Genomic DNA, 20,905 nt, shown 5'->3' on the forward strand with positions numbered 1-20,905 from the left:
TTTTTAATCTTATTTTATTGATTGGCCGGAATAATCCACATTATCTATACTATTACAATAAAATGAATTATTTATCTATTTTAAATGCGTGACATTTCCCTCTCACTCACTCTTATATGTGATTAAAAAAAGGTACATGGAATTCCAATTAGAATTTCACTCTTGAAAACTGCAAAGAAAAGCCAATAGTGCAACTATTTAGCTGTTTTATGTTTGGTTCAAATATTAAATATATGGAATGTGAAAATTGTGGAAATAAATGATCTCCTACTACCATCCATTCCTTAGATGAAGAAACTGTTCAAAGAAGCTGAGGACTCTTGACACAGATCTCGTCTCCAGACTTCCAGAACCCATCTCTGTCAACTATACTACATAACTCTTTAACTCTGAGCAGCTTGAAGAGAGTGCTGGAACCAACTATTATGATAATAATGTAAATATACTCAAATACAAAAGATATGCATTAAAACTAAACAAAGATTTTATTTATTTATTATTATTATATATTTTTTGGATATTTCAGTAATCAGCTTGCCTATTAGTTTCCAAGGGAAACTTGCACTTACAATGGCAAAGGAGCATACAGGTTGTTATTTCTGAAAACCACTGGGTAAATCTGTTTTTACTTATGAGAACAGATTCACTTGTGATATTATAAAGATGCATGAAAACACTGATACATGGTCTCCCAAAATATCTTCTATGCTATTACAATATATTCAAGAAATAAAACCATTATGACACAACTTATATTTAAGAAATAATTAGTCTATAGTATGTTTGTGCCCATGCAGAACAAATTTAAGTTTCTAAGGGGAAAGGGTATATAAACTAAAACTGTAATATTTAAAAAAAAAAAAAAAGCACTGTGTGTCAAACGTTTCTTGGCGAGTCCGATATTGCTTAGTGGAGCTTAATCCATTCTCTGTTTTTGGAGAGAAAGTATAGTTGTTCTTTTTTTTTTTTTTTTTTTTTTTCAGTTGTTCTTATCTACTGGTAATGGACAAAGACATTCACTCTCATATAGTAAAATTAATCATCAAAATAATTTATTTTAGTCATGATGCAAATGGTTATAAAGTCATGTTTCCATCTGCACAGTGATTGCATTTTACTCTTGAGTCCTAAACAGGCTCACATAAGAATATAATGTTAAGTGTGCATTATATGAAACACAGTTACATGATACGAATAGCGTGACCTTAAAAGTGTCTGTGTCTTAATATATTTTCACTCCATTCAGCCACTACTCCTATATGCAGGTGCAATAGCTGGGCTTTTTATTTTTCTGCCAGAATGATTTCAAAGTTTTATTGGAAGATATTACATCCAAAGGAGCCCAAATCTTATTCCTGTTGAGTTGGAGGCTTAAGGTTGCTAATGTCTCTCTCTTTGTTGCTCTATCTCTCTTTCTCTGTCTCTCTCTGTCTCTCTCTCTCTCACACACACACACACACACTCATATCCATACAATGTTTTACTTCCCCGTAGACAACCAATTAAAATAAAAATTATTCAGATAGCTCAATAAAACATACATGGTTATCCCTAACTGAAATATGGCACACTCTCAAACTTGATTTTTAAGCCATATTTATAATCTTTCTCCATATGTAACTTTGGTTTTTTCCAGAATAGCAAATGAAAAAAAAAAAAAAGGATAGGGGAAAAAGCAATATTAGTTTATAGGAAAGCATCATACCTATCATGTTGTGTAACAAGTTTCTAAAATAACTTTCTCTTTAAAATGCAGAATTATCCAGAAAGTTCATCAATGACATTTATTCACTACATTTAGTAGCAAAATCATTCCTCACCCCCCCACACCCAGGAATTGAAGCTTTACTGGTTTCCAGTGTGTCAAGTCACACAAGACAAACAAAATAAAACAAATCCCAAAGTGAGCGGGCCTGCTTGCTGTCGCCCACAGGCTCCTTCATTCTATCAGGAAATCAGAGGATGTGCCCCGAGCAAAGCAGAAGCCTTAACTTAGAACGATTTTTTTTTTTTTTTTCAAAGAAAAAGAAACGAGGGGGCAAGGGGTCTGCTCGCAAAGCAGAGCTGTAAGGAACCCACTCACCAGTTGCCCAGATGCAGGGTCAGGAGCAGGAAGAGCAGCCTCACGACTCTACTCTGACTCCCCAGGAGGAAAGGGGAGCAGAGGGGAGCTTTCCAGGGACCCATCGGGGGCATCGTCCGCCGGGTTCTCCGCCGACCCGCCTCGCACCTGGGCAGCCGCGGGAGCAGCGGCGGCGGGAGGGGCCCCGGCCAGGTGCCCGCCAGTCAGCCCGCGGGGTGCGGCGGGGGCGGGCGGGCGCGGCGGGGTGCGGCTCCTCCCGGAGGGTGCGGGCGGGGGAGACGGGTGCAGGCGGGCTCCTCCGGGAGGGTGCGGGAGGGTGCAAGCGGGGTGCGACTTCTCCGGGAGGGTGCGGGCGGGGCGCGGACCGGCTCCTCCGGGAGGGTGCGGGCGGGTGCAGGCGGGCTCCTCCCGGCGGGTGCAGGCGGGGTGCAGGCGGGTGCAAGTGGGCTCCTCTGGGAGGGTGCGGGCGGGTGCAGGTGGGCTCCTCCGGGAGGGTGCGGGCTCCCCCGGGAGTGTGCGGGCGGGGTGCGGGCAGGTGCAGGCGGGCTCCTCCCGGCGGGTGCAGGAGGAGTGCGGGCCAGGTGCCGGTGGACTCCTCCGGAGGGATGCGGGAGGGGTGCGGGCTCCTCTGGGCGGGGTGCAGGCGGGGTGCGGGCTTCTCTGGGAGCGTGCGGGAGGGGTGCGGACGGGCTCCTCCCGGCGGGTGCAGGCGGGGTGCAGGCGGGCTCCTCCGGGAGGATGCGGGAGGGGTGCAGGCGGGTGCAGGCGGGCTCCTCCGGGGGTGCGGGCGGGGCGGCCCGGAGCGCAGGGGGGCGGGGCTTCTCCTAGTAGCGGCCCCGCCCCGCGGGGGAAGGGGCCCGGCGGCTCCGCAGGCAGAGCAGCCCCGGGTCCCCGGCAGCGTCCTCGCGGCGGCGTGCGAGCGGCTCCCTCCTCCTCCTCCTCCCTCCTCCACTCCCCTCCCCCCCTCCTCGGCCCCCGCCTTCGGACTCCGGGTCCGCCTCCCCGGCCCGGCCCGCGGCGCGCAGACGGCACCTGACCGAGCTCCCCGGGCGCCCGAAGGCTCCGCTAATTTGCGTGAGCGGCGGCCTCCCCTCTCCGCGGTCCGCGGTCCGCGCGCAGGGAGCCCGGGAGGCGTCGGTGCGTCCGTCCGTGCGTCCGTCCGTCGGACTGGAGGCGCGAGAGTGAGCGCGGCCGGGGAGCACCCCCCGGGGCGCCAGGTGATGCTCGGGAGCCTTCCAGGGCCACAGACAGGACTCCGGGGTTACGAGGGTCCTCGGGGCCGCGGGAGCCAGCGCCCCGCTCCCCGGGCATCCCCGCCCCCCGCCCCCCCCGTGCACCCGCCCCTAACTTGAGCGGCTCCGCGGCCGCAGTTGCCATGGCAACCAGAAGCCTCCCTCGGGCGGCGCGGACCGCGGCGGGGAGCGGGGATCGCCCCGGGGGGCGGGGGGGGTCGCCCAGGCTCTGCTCCCCCAGGGCCACCTGGACTTGGGGAGCTTGGGCTGCTCCGGGCTCCCCCCCACACCCACCTGGACCGGAGCCGGATGGGGGGCGGGGCTGCCCCAGGTGCCCGTCTCCCCGCGAACCCGGGGGCGCCAGGGGCCCGGGGCCTCCGACTGCTGCCGCCGCACCTTCTGGACCCCCCGCGGGGCCCGGCGGGGACACGGGGCGGGCTTGCCCGGGCCCCTGAGGCTTCTCCATCACCTCCTCCGCCTCCTCCGCAAACAGTCCTGACCTCGGTGCGTCTCTTCTCCCCCTGGCCCCGGCGAGGAGGCGGCAGGACCCTCTTCCACCGAGCGGAGCCCGGGGAGCTGCTGGCACTCGCCTCACTGGACCCAGGTGTGGCGGTGACGGATTAGGAGGCAGACAAATGGAGCTGAAAGTGGATGTCAACATAAATCTGAATACCTTTCTTCTTTCTGCTTTTTTTTAATTGGAGATCAATTTACCAACATATAGCATGACACCCAGTGCGCATCCCCTCAAGTGCCCCCCAGTGCCCATCACCCAGTCACCCCCACCCCCCGCCCTCCTCCCCTTCCACCACCCCTAGTTCGTTTCCCAGAGTTAGGAGTCTCTCAGGTTCTGTCTCCCTTTCTGACATTGCCCACTCGTTTTCTCTCCTTTCCCCCTTATTCCCTTTCACTATTTTTTATATTCCCTGAATATAAAAATTCACTATTCACTATTTTATTCATTCCCCGAATGAATGAGACCATATAATGCTTGTCCTTCTCCGACGGACTTACTTCACTCAGCATAATCCCCTCCAGGTCCATCCACCTGGAAGCAAAGGGTGGGGATGGTCCTTTCTGATGGCTGAGGAATATTCCATTGTACACATAGACCACAGCTTCTCTATCCATCATCTGTCGATGGACACCGAGGCCCCTTCCACAGTTTGGCTGTTGTGAACATTGCTGCTGTGAACATCGGGGTGCAGGTGTCCCGGCGTTTCACTGCATCTGTATCTTTGGGGTAAATCCCCAGCAGTGCAATTGCTGGGTCTAGGGCAGCTCTATTTTGAACTCTTTGAGGACCGCCACCCCACCCCCCCCCACACACACACAGTTTTCCAGGGTGGCTGCACCAGTTCACATTCCCACCAACTCAACACGGATGAAAGATCTCAATGTGAGGCAAGAATCCATCAAAGTCCTAGAGGAGAACACAGGCAACACCCTTGTTGAACTTGGCCACAGCAACTTCTTGCAAGATACATCCTCTTTCTGCTTTAATTAAGAATGTGCTTTGGGAAGCTCTTTAACATTCCCCTGGGTGCCCACACTGACTCGCCGATCTGATTAGCCAAGGAACGAGGAATTAATTCACTCCACGTACGAAGTGAAGAGCAACTATCTGCCTGCTTACTCCGTGCATCCTGCTACGGTTAGGCTAGACTTCGGTATATGGGAATGGGAATATGATACCACATAGGGTTATGCAATGGTAATCGACCGTTCTTCCATCAAAAATGCTTAACAAGGTTTCATCCTTATTGTTCTCATAGGTAAGTGAAAGATGCTGGAGAAGAGTTAAGAGAAACTGATGGAGAGGAAAGGTGAAGGATATGCCCTTGAGTAATTACATGTTGCCCGTTTACTCCTATGGAAGATAAAGGACTGGAGTCATTTCCAGCCTGGGGAATTTCCTGGATTTTCCAAACTCTAGATTTTTGACAATTTTTTTTTGCTGAAATATTTCCAACTTAGCTCACTCTTTTCTTTCAAGCAATCTTATTACACTATTTCTCTTTGACTGTTTTTCCTTTTTATATTATATGTCTTCTGGAAAACGGATCCTATTCTGCTGTCATAGTTAATTATGATTCCCTGTAAACTGAGTAAAGGGGATCTGAGCCCTCCGGAACCTGAAGAAAGGAATAATTATTTTGGATATCAGCCATGCAGCCAGGCCTTGACCCTGATAGTCTGTCTGATTTGATTTAATAAACCAGATTGGGACGGGGGGCGGGCGGTGGACACATATTGTGAGTTCTGGAAAAGGCCAAGTGGGTATACTCTACTCATCAAACAAACCACAGTGTCTCACAGAGTAACACTCAAGAGAAAACAGACCAGGTGTCATGCATGATTCCACATTAGCAGGCCTGAAATCGATGTAAGGGACTGGAGAAAGCTCTCTGTGGTCCACTGTGACAGTCGTTTCCAACTGGAGGCATTTGACCCCATGAGATAATTATCAGTATCCACAGATATTTTCAGTTGCCATGACTTGTTGGGGTGGGGGGCAAGGTATTGGCATCTAAGAGTGCAGTCCAGAGTTGCTGCTACGTATCCTAAAATTCAAAAGAAGGCTGTCCTACAACCAAGAAGTATAAAGTTCAAACTGTCACTAATCCTGAAGCTGAGAAGCCCTGTGATATGGATGGAACAGTTAGGGAACCACAACCCATCCCAGCTGACGATTTCCTTGCACTGCTCTGGAAGTCACCATTCCCCTCCTCCTTCCTCTGATAGGCTGAGCCACTACCATCCACTCATCTTGTACCTAGCTGCCATGACTATCAACTCATTGCGTGCAGCAAATTTCTGTTTTCCAGAATTTGTTCAGGTATCACCTTAGAATACAAGTTTTCAGATCCCTTTAAAATGTAGATTCCTGAGCTTCTCTCCAGACCTGATGAATTAAGACTTTTAGCAAGAACCTCTGGAAATAATCATGCATCAGAAAGCTTGAGAACCATTGTCCTGTGATCATCTCACAATATAACCAGGGAGACAGTGCAACCCTGGTCCCGGCGAAGCCGGGTTTCTACATGATCCATCTGGCCATTATAAATTTATTCATTAAAAATATGTACTGAGGGACACCTCAGTGGCTCAGCAGTTGAGCGTCTGCCTTGGTTCAGGGTGTGATCCCGGAGTCCCAGGATCGAGTCCCAAATCGGGCTCCTGGCATGGAGCCTGCTTCTCTCTCTGCTTGTGTCTACCCCTCTCTCTGTGTCTCTCATGAATGAATAAATAAAATCTTGAAAAAAAAATAAAAAAATAAAAATAAAAATATGTATTGAGAAATTCTGATGTCGGACACTATGCCTAGTATTAAGGACACAACGGGGAACAAGACTTACAATTTTGTGCCTCTGTTTCTTCACTAAAGGAGATAATTCTATTTAGCTCATAGAGTTGTCTCAAAGGATTATTAATACATGGAGATCACTTAAAACAGTACATGTGTATCAGAAATTACTCAAAAAATTCCATTACTGCTAATGCACTGAAACGAGGTTTCAGGGCACCTGGGGGGCTCAGTCGGTTAAGCTCCTGCCTTCAGCTCAGGTCATGATCCTGGGCTTCAGGACTCCCACATCCAGCTTCTCCCTCTCCCTCTGCTCCTCCCTCTCTTTCTCTCTCTCTCTCTCTCTCAAATCAAATAAAATCTTTTTTTTTTTTTTTAAGAAAGCAGAAGCAGGTTTCAAATCTAATTTATTTACTCCAGCCCTGAGTATAGTACCCGGCACCAAGCAGTTCTTTCTAGAGGTACAGTCTAAAAGGGAGAATGGAGAGGACAGGGGACACTGCTGCTCACACCCTCAACATTATCATGAGGCCTGGCTTCTCCAGAGCCAGGGGACACTTGTTGTCCCAATGCACTTCCCACTTCCGTCAGATGGCCACAAACTACTACAGGTTCCTAAACTTACCGCTCAGTATCACACTTGTTTTGTCTTGTCGGATGCTCCCCTTCCGCAAGGAGGCCTCTTCTCTTCTTCATGAGCCTACACTCTTCTTCCTGGCTCAGTTTAGGGCTCGTTTTCCCCCCAAACCCTTATTGATTATTCCCTCCACACGAGACTGCTGGTGACATGCCATGACAGTTAAAGCCTGCTGTCACCACACATTATACTTAACAGTTCCAAATTATAGCTGCATACAGTCCTCTCTGTCCCCTTGAAGCGACCACTTCATATTTGCAGCATAGACTATATCACCACTTTTGGAAACTCTCTTTATTGCTACCCAGGCTGTTGGTTTTGTGTCTTTAAATCATATACTAAAGAGCCATAGTGCTTATCAGACCTCATATTACAGGTATACTTAATATTATAATAGCATGTGTGTATTTACCTTTCTCTCCCTACAGTTTAGCACCATGAAGGAAGAGATTTCAGTTACTTTCATCACCCCTTTGTCCAAAGCAGTGGCTAGTGGGTAATAGATGCTCAATAAATATCTGCAGAATAAATATGTTTCAATATATAATCAAATAAATAAGCACATTAATGGCTTTAATCTTTTTATATCCCATTAAGGGGTCCCTCTTCAACGGAATAAGTCTCAAGTGTCCATCTCTAAGTAGACAAAATCTAGATTTTTGTTGGCTAACTTATTCCTTCCCATGGGATCATGGGAATTAATTACTTTTCCTATTTACAGGTCAACATGATCGAAATTAACTAACTCATTTATGTAATCAAATTATTATTTAAACAGAAGAGAGGGCCAGCACAGGGAGATTTCAAGGCTGAAGGCACAGACTCCCTCTTTGTCAATCTGTTCAACCTCCTGAGTCCTTTATGTGGCCTCCAGAACACAGCCAAGAGGGGAGAGTCCAGAAGCTGCTCTTGGTGGCAGACGGTAAAGGATCCATGCCTTCTAATCCTAAATCCATCCCATTGTTTTGCTTGGTTCTGTATTGTAATTTATTAATATGGCTTTCTGCTGCTGGTTATCTCTACTTTCTCTTGTTTCTTCCATATTATCCAACATGTAAATATGTTCATGTGTAACATTAAAATATGCATATACACTATATGAACCTCATTCCCCACTCTGTCTTCCATCCTTCCCACTTACTCTCATTAGTACCCATCCTTCCCTACTTCTTCACCATTCATCACTCACCAGATTCTATGGTCTGGTTTCTGCCCCCATGACACCAACGCCTCTAGGTTGCTAAATCCAGTAGACTTTTGCCTGGTCACCTTGTATAATCTTTTCATCTGCATTTGGTCCAGTTGACCATTTCCTCTCTCTCAAAACATTCTTACATGTCATGATACCATACTTCCTTGGTTTTTCTCATGCACCTTTAGCTAATTCTTTTTTTTTAATATTTATTTATTTATTTATTTATTTATGAGAGAGAGAGAGAGAGAGAGAGAGAGGCAGAGGAGGAGGGAGAAGCAGGCTCCATGTCGGGAGCCCGACGCTGGACTCAATCCCGGGACTCCAGGATCACGCCCTGGGCCAAAGGCAGGAGCCAAACCGCTAAGCCACCCAGGGATCCCCACCTTTAGCTAATTCTTTTTAAGCTTCTTTGCATGTTTGTTCCATCTGGCCCCAACAATGTGCCACTGCTCAAATATCATTTCAACTTCTTTTTGTATCACACTCTCACGCTAGGCAACCTCATCTATTTCTCAAGATGGTTAAGCATCTGACTCTTGATTTCAGCTCAGGTCATCATCTCAGGGTTGTGAGATTGAGCCCCCTATCTGGCTTTGTGCTCAATGAGGAGTCTGCTTAAGATGCTCTCTCTCCCTGTCCCTCTGCCCCCTTCCTAAATAAATAAATAAATAATCTTTTAAAAATTAAAAAAAAAAGGAAATATATCCTTTCATATCACATTGCAAGTCTGGAGTTTCTATCAGGCTTCAGACACATATGTGCAACTAATGTCAGCTTAGACAAACCAGAAACCTCACAATTTTTCTAGATATACATGTCATCTAATCTATCATGAACTCTTCAGTATTCCCTGATCTTATCTCTAGTACTCAGTGTAAATAGATTGCAGTGACTGCAGTCTCATAAATAAGACAGCCCTTGTTCAAACTTAAGATTGTCTGCTACTAATTGTATAAAAATAAGAAGCCTGGGGATCCCTGGGTGGCTCAGCGGTTTAGCGCCTGCCTTCGACCCAGGGCATGGTCCTGAAGTCCCGGGATCGAGTCCCATGTCGGGCTCCCTGCGTGGAGCTTGTTTCTCCCTCTGCCTGTGTCTCTGCCTCTCTCTCTCTCTCTCTGTGTGTGACTATCATAAATAAAAAAAATAAAATAAAAAATAAAAAAATAAAATCTTAAAAAAAAAAGAATAAGAAGCTTACTTACTTTTTGATACCCTAATTCCCATATGATTGCTGTAAAGATTAAATTAGTCAATTTATATAAAACTCTTAGGACAGTGTCTGGCACATATGAAGTGCTCAGTTCACCTTAATTATTGCTCCTGTTATTATCATTCTCCAACTTCTATTTCTACTGCCAATTAATCCAAGCAGCCATCCTCTTTTACTTGGACTACTCCAACACCCTCCATTTCCAACCATATCTACATCTGATTTATTTTTGATATAACTACCAGATAGTCTTTTAACAAGTGGAAAATTGACTACGTTCTGTGCAAACCATTCAATGGTTTCCTATTGTAGGACAAAACTATGTTGTTATTATTATGGTCTTTGAGACCCTCTAACCGCTGGCCCTTCCTTCTCTCCGCTCCTCCGTCTTAGCACCTCTTTTCCTTCCTTCAATATGTTCCAGCCAGAATGACCCTCCTTCAGTTTCTTCATTGTTATGACTCCTTGATACCTATGGGCTTTGCAGGTGATTTCCCCATACCTGGATCACGTCATTCATCCTTCACCCTTCATCTGGCTATTGTCCTCTTTTCAGTCTCAGCTTAACTGGCACATTTTCAATTAAGCCCAGATCCCCAATTTAAATTATATCTTCCATTGTGCCATCCAATAGCACTGAGTACCTTCGTTTCTTTTCTTTCCCTTAGTACTTTCCTTTCCTTCCTCAGTACTTTTCCTTCCTTCCTTCCACTTGCTGTATTTTATAGTTTGCTGATTTATTTAAGAATTAGTCACGGGGATCCCTGGGTGGCGCAGTGGTTTAGCGCCTGCCTTTGGCCCAGGGTGCGATCCTGGAGACCCGGGATCGAATCCCACTTCTCCCTCTGCCTATGTCTCTGCCTCTCTCTCTCTCTCTCTGTGACTATCATAAATAAATAAACATTAAAAAAAAAAGAAATAGTCACTAAGCACTAGGGTTTCAAGCCTTCTTCTATAGACTAAAGATACCATAACTGAACAGTTTCATGCTCTCATAAAGCTAGCATTTCACTGAGCTCTCCATAATATAAATTATATATATCTTCATTCTTAAACATATTTTTCATAGGCATTTGTTTAATTTTTGTCTCTTACATAGGCTGTCGCATCTTGATAGCCAAAGATTGTATATTTTCTTCTTTTTGCACACCGTCCCCAGTGTCTGATATATTGCCCCATCATAGCCATTGCCTGAACGAATAAATGAATGAGGGAATAAACTACAAGAACAAGGAAGTTGGAATTACACAAGGAAACCCTCGTAAGCATCATGAATCACCTAATTAAGTTATATTTGGAAAAAGATGGAATGTAGAATTAGGTCACATAAATGTAAAGCCTGTCTACACTAATTATTTTTGTGATTTTAACAAGCCATGACATCTCTCAATTATCTCAGTAACCTCAGGTTTCTCAATTAGAAAATAGAGATGACAATTACTCCTGCCAAAACAGATATGAAGATAAAAAAATAGCTTTAATATTATTCTTTGTAAACCATTAAATGATGTAGAAGTATTAGTTGTTGATATTATTATATTTTAATAATCAGTATAAAATCACAGTAATTAAAGAAGGTGTGACAAAGAGGTACAAAATATCAAGAGCCAACAATGATATAGTCCTACAGTTTTCTAAACATTAGAGATCTTAATTTATTTAGATATCTTAACTCACTGAAAACCCACCACAATCCTGGGAGACAGTTATTATTATAACTCCTTTGTTTTACAGATGGTGAAACTGAAGAGCAGAGATTTACTTCCCCATATCACACAGCAAGTAAGTGTAGAGCTGAGATTTGAATCTGGGAATTCAGATTCCAGAGCCCATGTTTTGACCTGCTATGTAATATTGTTTTTTAGATGACCAAGTAAGTCACGATCTCATCTTTAAAGGAAATCATCTCTACGTCTGCCTAGACATCTTTCCCCTCTCAGGTTAACCAACACTGTTATTTCAGTGACTACATACTAGGGCATCATTATTGTGAAAACCTTTCATATTTTATTTTAAAGAACCAGCCCATAAAAATGTCAAAGGTGGGAAAGAGTTTTGAAGAATGACCCTCAAGCAGCCATGTTTCAAAGGACTATAGTCCTGTTTAGGATACGAGACACTTACAGGAAAAAGGTCCAGCACTTGGAGATTCATCAAAGCCTGACATTTAATGAAAAGCCTAAAAGGTCTTGATGGAGCTTTATTATATCAATTACTCATATAGTCTAATATATTTTATTTTAAAAGTGCCTTGCTGGCAGGACTGGCATTGAAATAGTAGCCCCAGGGCATCTCTGAGTGGGCCATATCCAATACCTAACTCCCTTAACATGCAATTTATAGCCCATAATAAGCCTGTTTGTGTGGTTTGTCTAGCAGCTAAAGAATAATATAGTTTGCTATCACCAGTAAGTTCAGAGATCCTTCACCTTGCTTATTTCCTCTTTCTTTTGTCTCTCTGTAGCCCTTGGTCCAGCAAAGAACACAGCAACTACAGGTAAATGCTGGGAAACCATGTATAGTCTTCAAGTCTCCTCTTAGCTGTGTGACAAGATGCCATGCACACCAAAAGAATGATTTTGATTGACAGAAATCTGGGGAGCCCTTTGAGTATAAAGTCTAAGTCTGTTGGATCAGGGTGGAAGGATTATAATGCTGAGTTGTCAAAATGTGTTAAATGAGCATATGTACTAAGCAAAGATTTTGGATTTAATATGTTTAATCGAGAGGTGAAGAATATTTCTAGGAGTTTGCTTTAATGGTTGATTGAACCTTTACCCAAAGATAAGAAATAATGAAGTCAAAACATTTGTGATACTGAAAAGTAGGTATCCAAAGTTTTAGGAAGACATGGTTGTTAGCCTGGATTTGTCCCACTCACCAACTCTAATCTATGCACCTAAATTTGTCCAAGATCACTTCCTTAACCTTAATGTATTCCTCAGGGAAGCTTCAGCAGCCTTGAAGAATTCTGGGATGACTATTACCTGTAGACCAGGGATGACAGTGGCAAATGGTGCCATCAGCCTGGATTCCCAAAATCCAATGGGGATGATGGGATCCCAGGGAATCCCTATATTCAATTGGCATGATAAAACCCCAGAATAGCAGGAGCTGAGTGGCAGCACTTAATAACCAGAATTAAGGTGGGCATGGTTACAGAAATGGACACTATAGACAGTACAGTATTCAGCATATTTTGACCTACAGAGATCCTTGGTGTTAGTCAACTAGTCATGGTATCCTTAGAACTAAAGCAGATGATTAGTCTATGGAATCACATTGATTGGTATAGTCAGAAAAACACTAGGTCTGGTGAAGAGAGATGGGATTTGAATTGTTAAAAGACAATCCAAGCCCCTCAACCAATTTTTACTCTTGAGACAGTTTCTGGATCCAGTCTCTTAATCCAGGGGGTATTGGATTCCTTTGAAAAAAGCTATGGCCACACAGACAAAAATTTATTCTGTAAATGTACTTCCTATCCTTCCTTCCTCCAAGAAACCCTGCCAGCATTTATCAGAGTGACTCCATATTGTAGATGTTGAATATACAGACTGAGGCTCTACAGCCCTGGTTCTAACTGATGGCAACTCCTGGAGCTCCCAAATGTGCCTGTAGTCCAGTAGCCATAGGAGATGTCTATAGAGATAACTGGATATATGGGTTGGTTGCCACAGTAGGCCTATGTGCACCTCAACTCATCATGTGATTTAATCCCAGTTATAAAATGCATGGTTGTGAGGCACAGACTTAGCAAATGGCAGATCCCAGAGTAGTTCCTTGACTGAATGAAAGCCACAGAACTACCTTTACCTACCAACATAATAAGCAAAATGTAATACCATATTTCTGCCACACCACGACTTAAAAGGTGAAGGAGTAGTGCTTCTTATGACCTACACGTTCACTTTGTCTAGTTGGCTTATGCCGAAGGCAGATGGATCATAAAATATCTATCAAGTGTTTTCATTGCTGGAGCTTCCACGATCCCCTAGTGCGCGGTATGTAGCAAATATTTTATTGGTGAAAACCATTAGAAGTTGAATGTAAGCTGAGAGGGTCAGCAATGCACCGTTGCTGAGTTACTTTCGGGCTAAATCTCATATCTGTCCTGAGGATATCATCTAGTCTAAAGGCACTTCAGTTGCTTTTCTATCGTAGAAAACATCATACTGTTCCATTACTTTGACAACACCATAGTGATTGGACCTTATAAAAAGAAGAAGGAACTATTCTAAATACCTTGATAGGATATACACTAACCAAAGATGGTAAAGAATCCCACAGAAATTTAGGGCCTTACACACTGGTGAAATTTCTAGGGGTTCAATGGCCTGCACATGTTCAGATTTCCCCATGAGGGTGAAAGGAAATTTGCTGTTTTAGGACTTTTCTGTTATTAAGAATGTCTGGATTCTGGAGGCAACAGGTTCCTTATTCAGGTTTATTCCTCCAACCCATTTGCTGACCTTAAAGTCTATTCTTTATTAGGGTTTTTAAAATTATTTTTATCAGGACTTAGAAAAGGCAAGATTGTGCAACAAGTTTAGATTATTTCATAAGCCCTTCTACCACTTGGACCATGGGATACTGCAAATCTGGTTGTTTGAAATGATGGGAGCAGCCAGGGCTACCTTATGGCGCTGCTGGGCAAACTCCTATTGGTGAGTCATAAAGTAGACTTTGAAGATTTTAGGGCAAAGCACTGGCATTCTCTTCAGATTGTTATCTTCCTTTAAGAACTAGATCCTGGCTTGCTGCTCGTCTGTAGCAGAGAATTAACACTTTCCATGAGCCACCAAATTGCTATACAACCTGAGCAACCCTTCACGAGTTGGGGGTGTTGGGCATGGACAGAAGTCTGTCATCAAATGAAAGCAAGACACATGAGATCAGGCTTGAACGAAGCCTGAAGGATAGGTTAAGGCACATGAGCACATGGCCCTGATGCCTATGGCCCATTCTCCAGCTCCATTGACCCTCTCTAACAGTCATTATCCTTAGGACCCCATTAGGAGTTTCCTACAACTAGTAACTGAGGAAGGAAAAAAAAATCAGGCTTAATTTGCAAGTGGCTCTGTAGGATTGACTAGAACCACCCCAAAGTAGTGCAGCTCTACAGTTTCACTCCATGAAGCCTCCAAATAAAGTAGGGAAGAAAAGTCCTCCCAGTAGGCAGACCTTGGGAGTATTATATCTATTCCGTAGAGGAGAGTTTTGTTTGTTTGTTTTGTTGTTGTTGTTGTTGTTGTTTTTCTTGCAATGAGAGATGGTCAGAGGCAGGATCCACACTGATTCATAGGTTTTGACTAAAGATCAGAGATTGGAAGGAACACATTGGGAGAATAGTGACAAGAAGAAAGGAAAAGAGGTAATGGATAGATGTCTCTGGATGAGCACAGAACACCCAGGTATTTTTTTGATCCACCTGTGAGGGCTCACCAAGGAGTAGATTCAGCAGAATAAGATATTTATAATCATGTGACAAAACGATGTGTTATATGACTACCAGTTGGCCTCCTCCTCCAGCCACCCTTGTCCTTACAGACTGTGCTCTTACATGAAGTGGACATGGCAAGAGACATGAATGTTACGCATAGTATCAACAACATAGACTCTACACATATAGTTTGACTTTCAATTTCCCAGCTTTTTTTTAAAAAAAAGATCTTATGGATTTATTTGAGAGAGAGAGTGAGCATGAGCAGGGGAGGGGTGAAGGGAGAAGCAGTCTCCCCATTGAGCAGGGAGCCTGATTTTGGGATCCATCGATCCCAGGATCCTGGGATCATGATCTGAACCAAAGGCAGACCAACTGAGCCACCCAGGTGCCCAAACAATTTCCCAGATTTTTATTTATTTATTTATTTATTTATTTATTTATTTATTTATTTTTTAAAATACTTTATTTATTTAATTGTAAGAGACATGCACAGAGAGAGGCAGAGACACAGGCAGAGGGAGAAGAAGGCTCCCTGTGGGGAACCTGATTCAGGATTCGATCCCAGGACCCCAGGATCATGATCTGAGCCAAAGGCAGACGCTTAACCACCGAGCCACCCAGGTGCCACATCACAGCTCTTTAATAACAGATACTAATACTTAGTTCCCAATATGGTACCATTCCCCAAGGACATCAATTAGCTGCCTGGGAGGAGGTTGATTAAATTGGACCCTTCCAAGGATGCCATTTTCTTCTGCAAGTAAGCTGAGTTGTCAGGATGAGAGGTGGTGAAAAACACCCCAGTTTCCAGTTTTTCTTCACTTTCTATTGTTTCACTTCTTCCATAATTGCTATCCCTGATGACCTACAATCATTTTGGTTCTACCCACAAAATTCTACAGAAGACTGACTCATTTTTAGCAAAAGTAAAAGGTGATCTGAAAGAGGTCCAAATTACAAAGTCTTCAAGAATATTTGAAAATGAATAAGGTCTAATGTGCTGATTCACAGTATTGGAGTATTTTTACATTAAAATCTTTATGGACAGATCTCACAGGACACGGCAATCATCATCAGATATCTACACCTATTTTTCTGTACTTTTACACTGTATTCGTATTCCATTTATAGCAGTTTGTATTTTATAATATGAAATTATATTGAAATGATGGGAGCAGCCAGGGCTACCTTATGGTTTACCATTTGTCACTAAATGGTAAACTCTCTATGGCAGAGGCGCTGCTTTTTGTCTTTGGGCTCTTGATATCTGGCTATCGTGGGGACACTGTAACTGTTGAATGAAAAAGAGTGGATTTTTGAATTACCTGTCAGTCAGTATGTCAGTCTATAGAAATGAGAACAATATCTAAGTTATAAAAATATAATCAAGAATTGAAGGCTAGTTACAGACTTGGGTGCACAGAATGGGATTTGCAAGGGTTAATATGAGGAAAGCTTTGTCATCAGAAATAGAGATGGTGGGACGCCTGGATGGCTCAACTGCCTTTGGCTCAGGAGTGATCCCGGGGACCTGGGATCCAGTCCCGCATCAGGCTCCCTGTGAGGAGCCTGCTTTTCCCTCTGCCTGTGTCTCTGCCTCTCTGTGTCTCTCACGAATAAATAAGTAAAATCATTAAGAAAAAAAAGAAATAGAGATGGTACAAGTATTTGGTACAAGTTGAGCACTTTGGAATTTTGTATATCGCATTTTGTTGATCAAAACAAGACTTGAGAGTTAATCAAGGAAATTGTATCAGATTCCATGGGTAAAAAGAGGAATATATTTGTCGGGATATACAGGGTAGTCACATAGATCAGGAGTATGGACAGTTAATCTCTGAAGCAAATTATGAGGCAATGAATATAGAAATGAATGTATATTAAAATATTTTATAAGCAGAGTAGACAGGAAGGAAAAAATGACAAAATGCATATGCACGGTATTTTATTTACCCAATATTGAATATTTCATTGATAGTGCTGATTCCTAGAGGTCTTTATAGTATGAATTTGTGATATTTTTCCCATCAAACAAATCATGAGCATCTGTGTGTTATTCTCCAAAAACTACATTTTATTTTATTATTACATTATTAGTTCTCTAAAGTTGGTATTTCACTTGATAATGGTTCCTTCCTTATTGCTAAAGACATCTATAAATTATTCTGCCCAGAACAAAATGTTTAAAATGGTTTCGAAGACATGGAATTTTCTGCCACAGTCAGTCTTTAGAAATAAATTTATCACCAGCAGTTTTTTTTCTCTTTGAAAAGAGTTTAACCAAAAGAACATGTTAGATAATCTCATGCCTTTATAAATATTGGAAAGTAAGACAGGACTTACTAATTTTTGAATCATATTTCCAAACCTACCTATTCAGCAGAAAACCTAGTGGAGCATTTAAAAATAGATATTCCACCACCCTGTACAATCTAATTAAGAGTTTCAGTAGATGAAATTCTGAAATTTATAGTTTTTAAGAAACTTTTCAGTAGATACATAAGCAAAGGATCCGAGAATCTGCATATAAATCACTAATACCCTATATGATGGCAAAATGCAATCGATACATATTTGTTCAGTAAATATACAAGTAAACTAATTACTGCTTTGCTAAATTTATCAGCTTCCTAAGAATGTTAAAACAGTTCCGAGAACTTAGCAAGTATTTATAAATAGTCATTATAATGGTGATCCTTCTCTTAGGGTTTGGTGACCTTATAATGAAAGATGGGATTGACAGTCTTTGAACTCCTTTTTACACAAATAATATACATGCTCTTTTTTTTTTTTTTTCTGGAAAGAAGTTCCATCTCATTCTCATTGATTCAGCAAATATGCGACTACCTACAGGGATCCTTACATCCATCCCTCAAAGGTTAAGAGTTACTCCCCTAATGTACTCATATAGCTGTTGATTTGCATGTGTGCTGGTCTTTCCTCAAGGCCCACTACCACCATCATTTAAATTTTATGCACAGTGCAATTACCATGAATTTACATACCCTTAGAAAAAAAAGATTACAGTGTGATCGAGAAACAAAGTCAGAGGGTAAGACTTATCCATGTTGATTTGGAATAGCCATACAAGTTTTGGGAGTTTTGGTTTTTTTCCCATAAAGGAATTCAAGACAAAGATTGGTACTTGGAGATAATTTCATCAACATCAACCCTCTTCTATAGTTCAGTGGCCTGCACTGTAAAAACTCACTGTGGATAGGGTGGAAAGTCATAATTTTGATGTCTCTGTAATCCTCATTACTTCAATCCATCCGGTAGCTGTAGTCTTTGCAGGTTTAAAGCTGTTTAGTCAACCAAACAAGGACAGTATAGATTGAATTGATCAATGTCACCTTGAGGGGAGATTAAAAGGCCTTTTGTTTGCAAGACAGTGAAACACACGAGCTAGGAGAGAAAGTTTACTAATATGCTGAATGATAGAATTAAGGTTTGAAAAACTTTGATGCGGAAATGAACCTAAAGAACATCATTCAAGTTGTCTTAAAACATGGCTATTGACTGAAATGTAATTTACAAAAGGTACAATCTCTGTTTAGGGGGAGAATTTCGGAGGTTTTCATAAATGTATACAGTGGTGTAACCACTGTTGCTATACAGATATAGAATATTTCCATTATCACAAAGTTTCCCCATGCACCTTTGTAGTTAGTCCATGTGATGCTCCGCCATGGAATTATTGACTTGATTTCTATCTCTATACTTCGTCTTTTCCAGAATGTAATATCAACAGAACCATAAAGTGTGCAATCTTGTAGGTCTGTGTCTTTCATTTTGCATAATAAATTTAAGATTTTGCTTTATGAAGTGTTATCAGTATTATGTTCCTTTATTGCTGGGCAATAATTGTGTGTCTGTATCAAAATTTATGTAGTCATTCACCAGGTGATGCATATTTCTCTTCAGGCATATAGTTGCTGCTACAAACATTTGTATATAGGTCTTTTTCTGGATATATATCTTCATTCTTTTAGCTAGAAGCCTGGGAGGGGATTGCTGGTTGTATATTATATTATGACTCTATAATATTTATATTATCTCTATTATATTATTTTCCTATTATATCAGTATTATGTTATATACACAATGTATGCATCTTATATGTTATATATGAAGTGCTAAATTGCTCTCCAAAATGGCTTTCCTTTCCTGAATGCAATGTATATGGGTGATTTTGCATCCTTATCAACAGTTGGCATGGCATTGCCATTTTTTAGCCGTGCTAATATGTGTGTGATGAAATCTCATTCGGGTTCCCATTTGCATTTCCCCAATAAATAATGACACTGAATTTCTTGAATGTGTTTGCCATCTATATCTCTTTTATAATGTGGGAATTCGTACAAGCCTTTTAATGGATATAGGTATATTGTGCTTCATAGATACTGTGTTTTTTTTTTACAAATTAAAATTTTATGGCAACTCTACATCAAGCCAGTCCATTTGTGCCACTTTCTCAATAGCATTTGCTCACTTTATGCCTCTATGTCATATTTTGATAATGCTTGCAAAATTTCAAACTTTTTCTTTATTGTTATGTTTGCAGTGGTGATGTACCATTGTAATTGTTTTGAGGCCCCATTACCATGCTCATATAAGATGGCAAATTTAATTGATAAATGTGTGGGTGTGTGGGTTCTGATTGTTCCAGCTAACCATTCCTCCTCCTTTCTCTTCTCCTCAGGACTCCCTGTTCCCTGAGACACAGCAATATTATAATTGGCCAGTCAATAACCCTACCATGGCCTCTAAGTGTTTATGCGAAAGAAAGAGCTACACGTCTCTCACTTTAAAGCAAAAGCTACAAATGATTAAACTTCGGGAAGAAGGCATGTTGAAAGCCAAGATAGATGGGAAGCTAAGCCTCCTGTGCCAAACAGTTAGCCAAGTTGTGAGTGCAAAAGGAAAAATCCTTGAAGGAAATTAAAAGTTCAATTCCAGTGAACACATGAATGATAAGAAAGAGAAACAGACTTCCTCCTGATATGGAGAAAGTTTGAGTGGTTTGAATAGAAGATCACTACCCACAATATTCCCTGAAGCGAAAGGCTAATCTAGACGGTGGCCCTGACTCCTCTCAACTCTATGATGGCTGAGAGAGGTGAGGAAGCTGTGGAAGAAAAGTTAAAGGCTAGGACATAATTGGTTCCTGAGGTTTCAGAAGCCATCTCCAGACCGTGAAAGTGCAAGGTAGGGCAGCAAATGCTGATGTAGAAGCTGCAGCAAGTTGTTCAGAAGATCTAGCTAAAATAGTTCATGAAAGTAGCTACGCTGAACAATAGATTTTTCAATAGAGATGAAATAGCCTTGTGTTGGATGAAGATGCCACCTAGAACTTTCAGAGTTAGAGAGGAAAAGTCAATGGCTGGGTTCAAAGATTCAAAGGACAGGCTGATTCTTCTCTTAGAGACCTAATGCAGCTGTAACTATAAGTTAAAGCCAGGGCTCATTAACTGTTCCAAAAATTCTAGGGCCCTTAGAATTATGCTAAGTCTGTTCTTGTGCTCTGTAAATGGAACAACAAAGCCTGGATGATAGCACATCTGTTTACAACATGGTCTACTGAATATTTTAAGCTCACTGTTGAGATCTACGGCTCAGGAAAAAAAAAAAAAAAGATTTCTTTCCAAATATTACTGCTCAAGTTTGCCTGGATGGCTCAGTTGATAGAGCATGTGACTCAGGGGGTTGTGAGGTCAAGCCCCAAGTTGGGTGTGGAGATTACTTAAAAATGATATCTTAAAAATATATATATTCCTGCTTGTTGACAGTGAACC

The 20,905-nt window shown here is 42.4% G+C and overlaps 1 protein-coding gene across 2 annotated transcripts in view; it reads right to left on the reverse strand.

Moving 5' to 3' along the window:
- The window catches only part of GABRG1 (gamma-aminobutyric acid type A receptor subunit gamma1), a 79,515-nt gene extending 77,211 nt beyond the window's left edge, over window positions 1–2,304 (reverse strand). Inside the window, exon 1 of one of the 2 annotated variants that reach the window (XM_077847898.1) lies at window positions 2,084–2,304. In XM_077847898.1, coding sequence (XP_077704024.1) covers window positions 2,084–2,196 — 113 coding nt within the window. In that variant the 5' untranslated portion in view covers window positions 2,197–2,304. The remainder of the gene's footprint in view (window positions 1–2,083) is intronic. The other variant, XM_077847899.1, reaches the window with a different exon arrangement.
- Window positions 2,305–20,905: the final 18,601 nt, after the last annotated feature.

Source organism: Canis aureus, chromosome 14, assembly GCF_053574225.1.
Source record: "Canis aureus isolate CA01 chromosome 14, VMU_Caureus_v.1.0, whole genome shotgun sequence".
In the NCBI taxonomy this organism is placed as follows: Eukaryota; Metazoa; Chordata; class Mammalia; order Carnivora; family Canidae; genus Canis; species Canis aureus.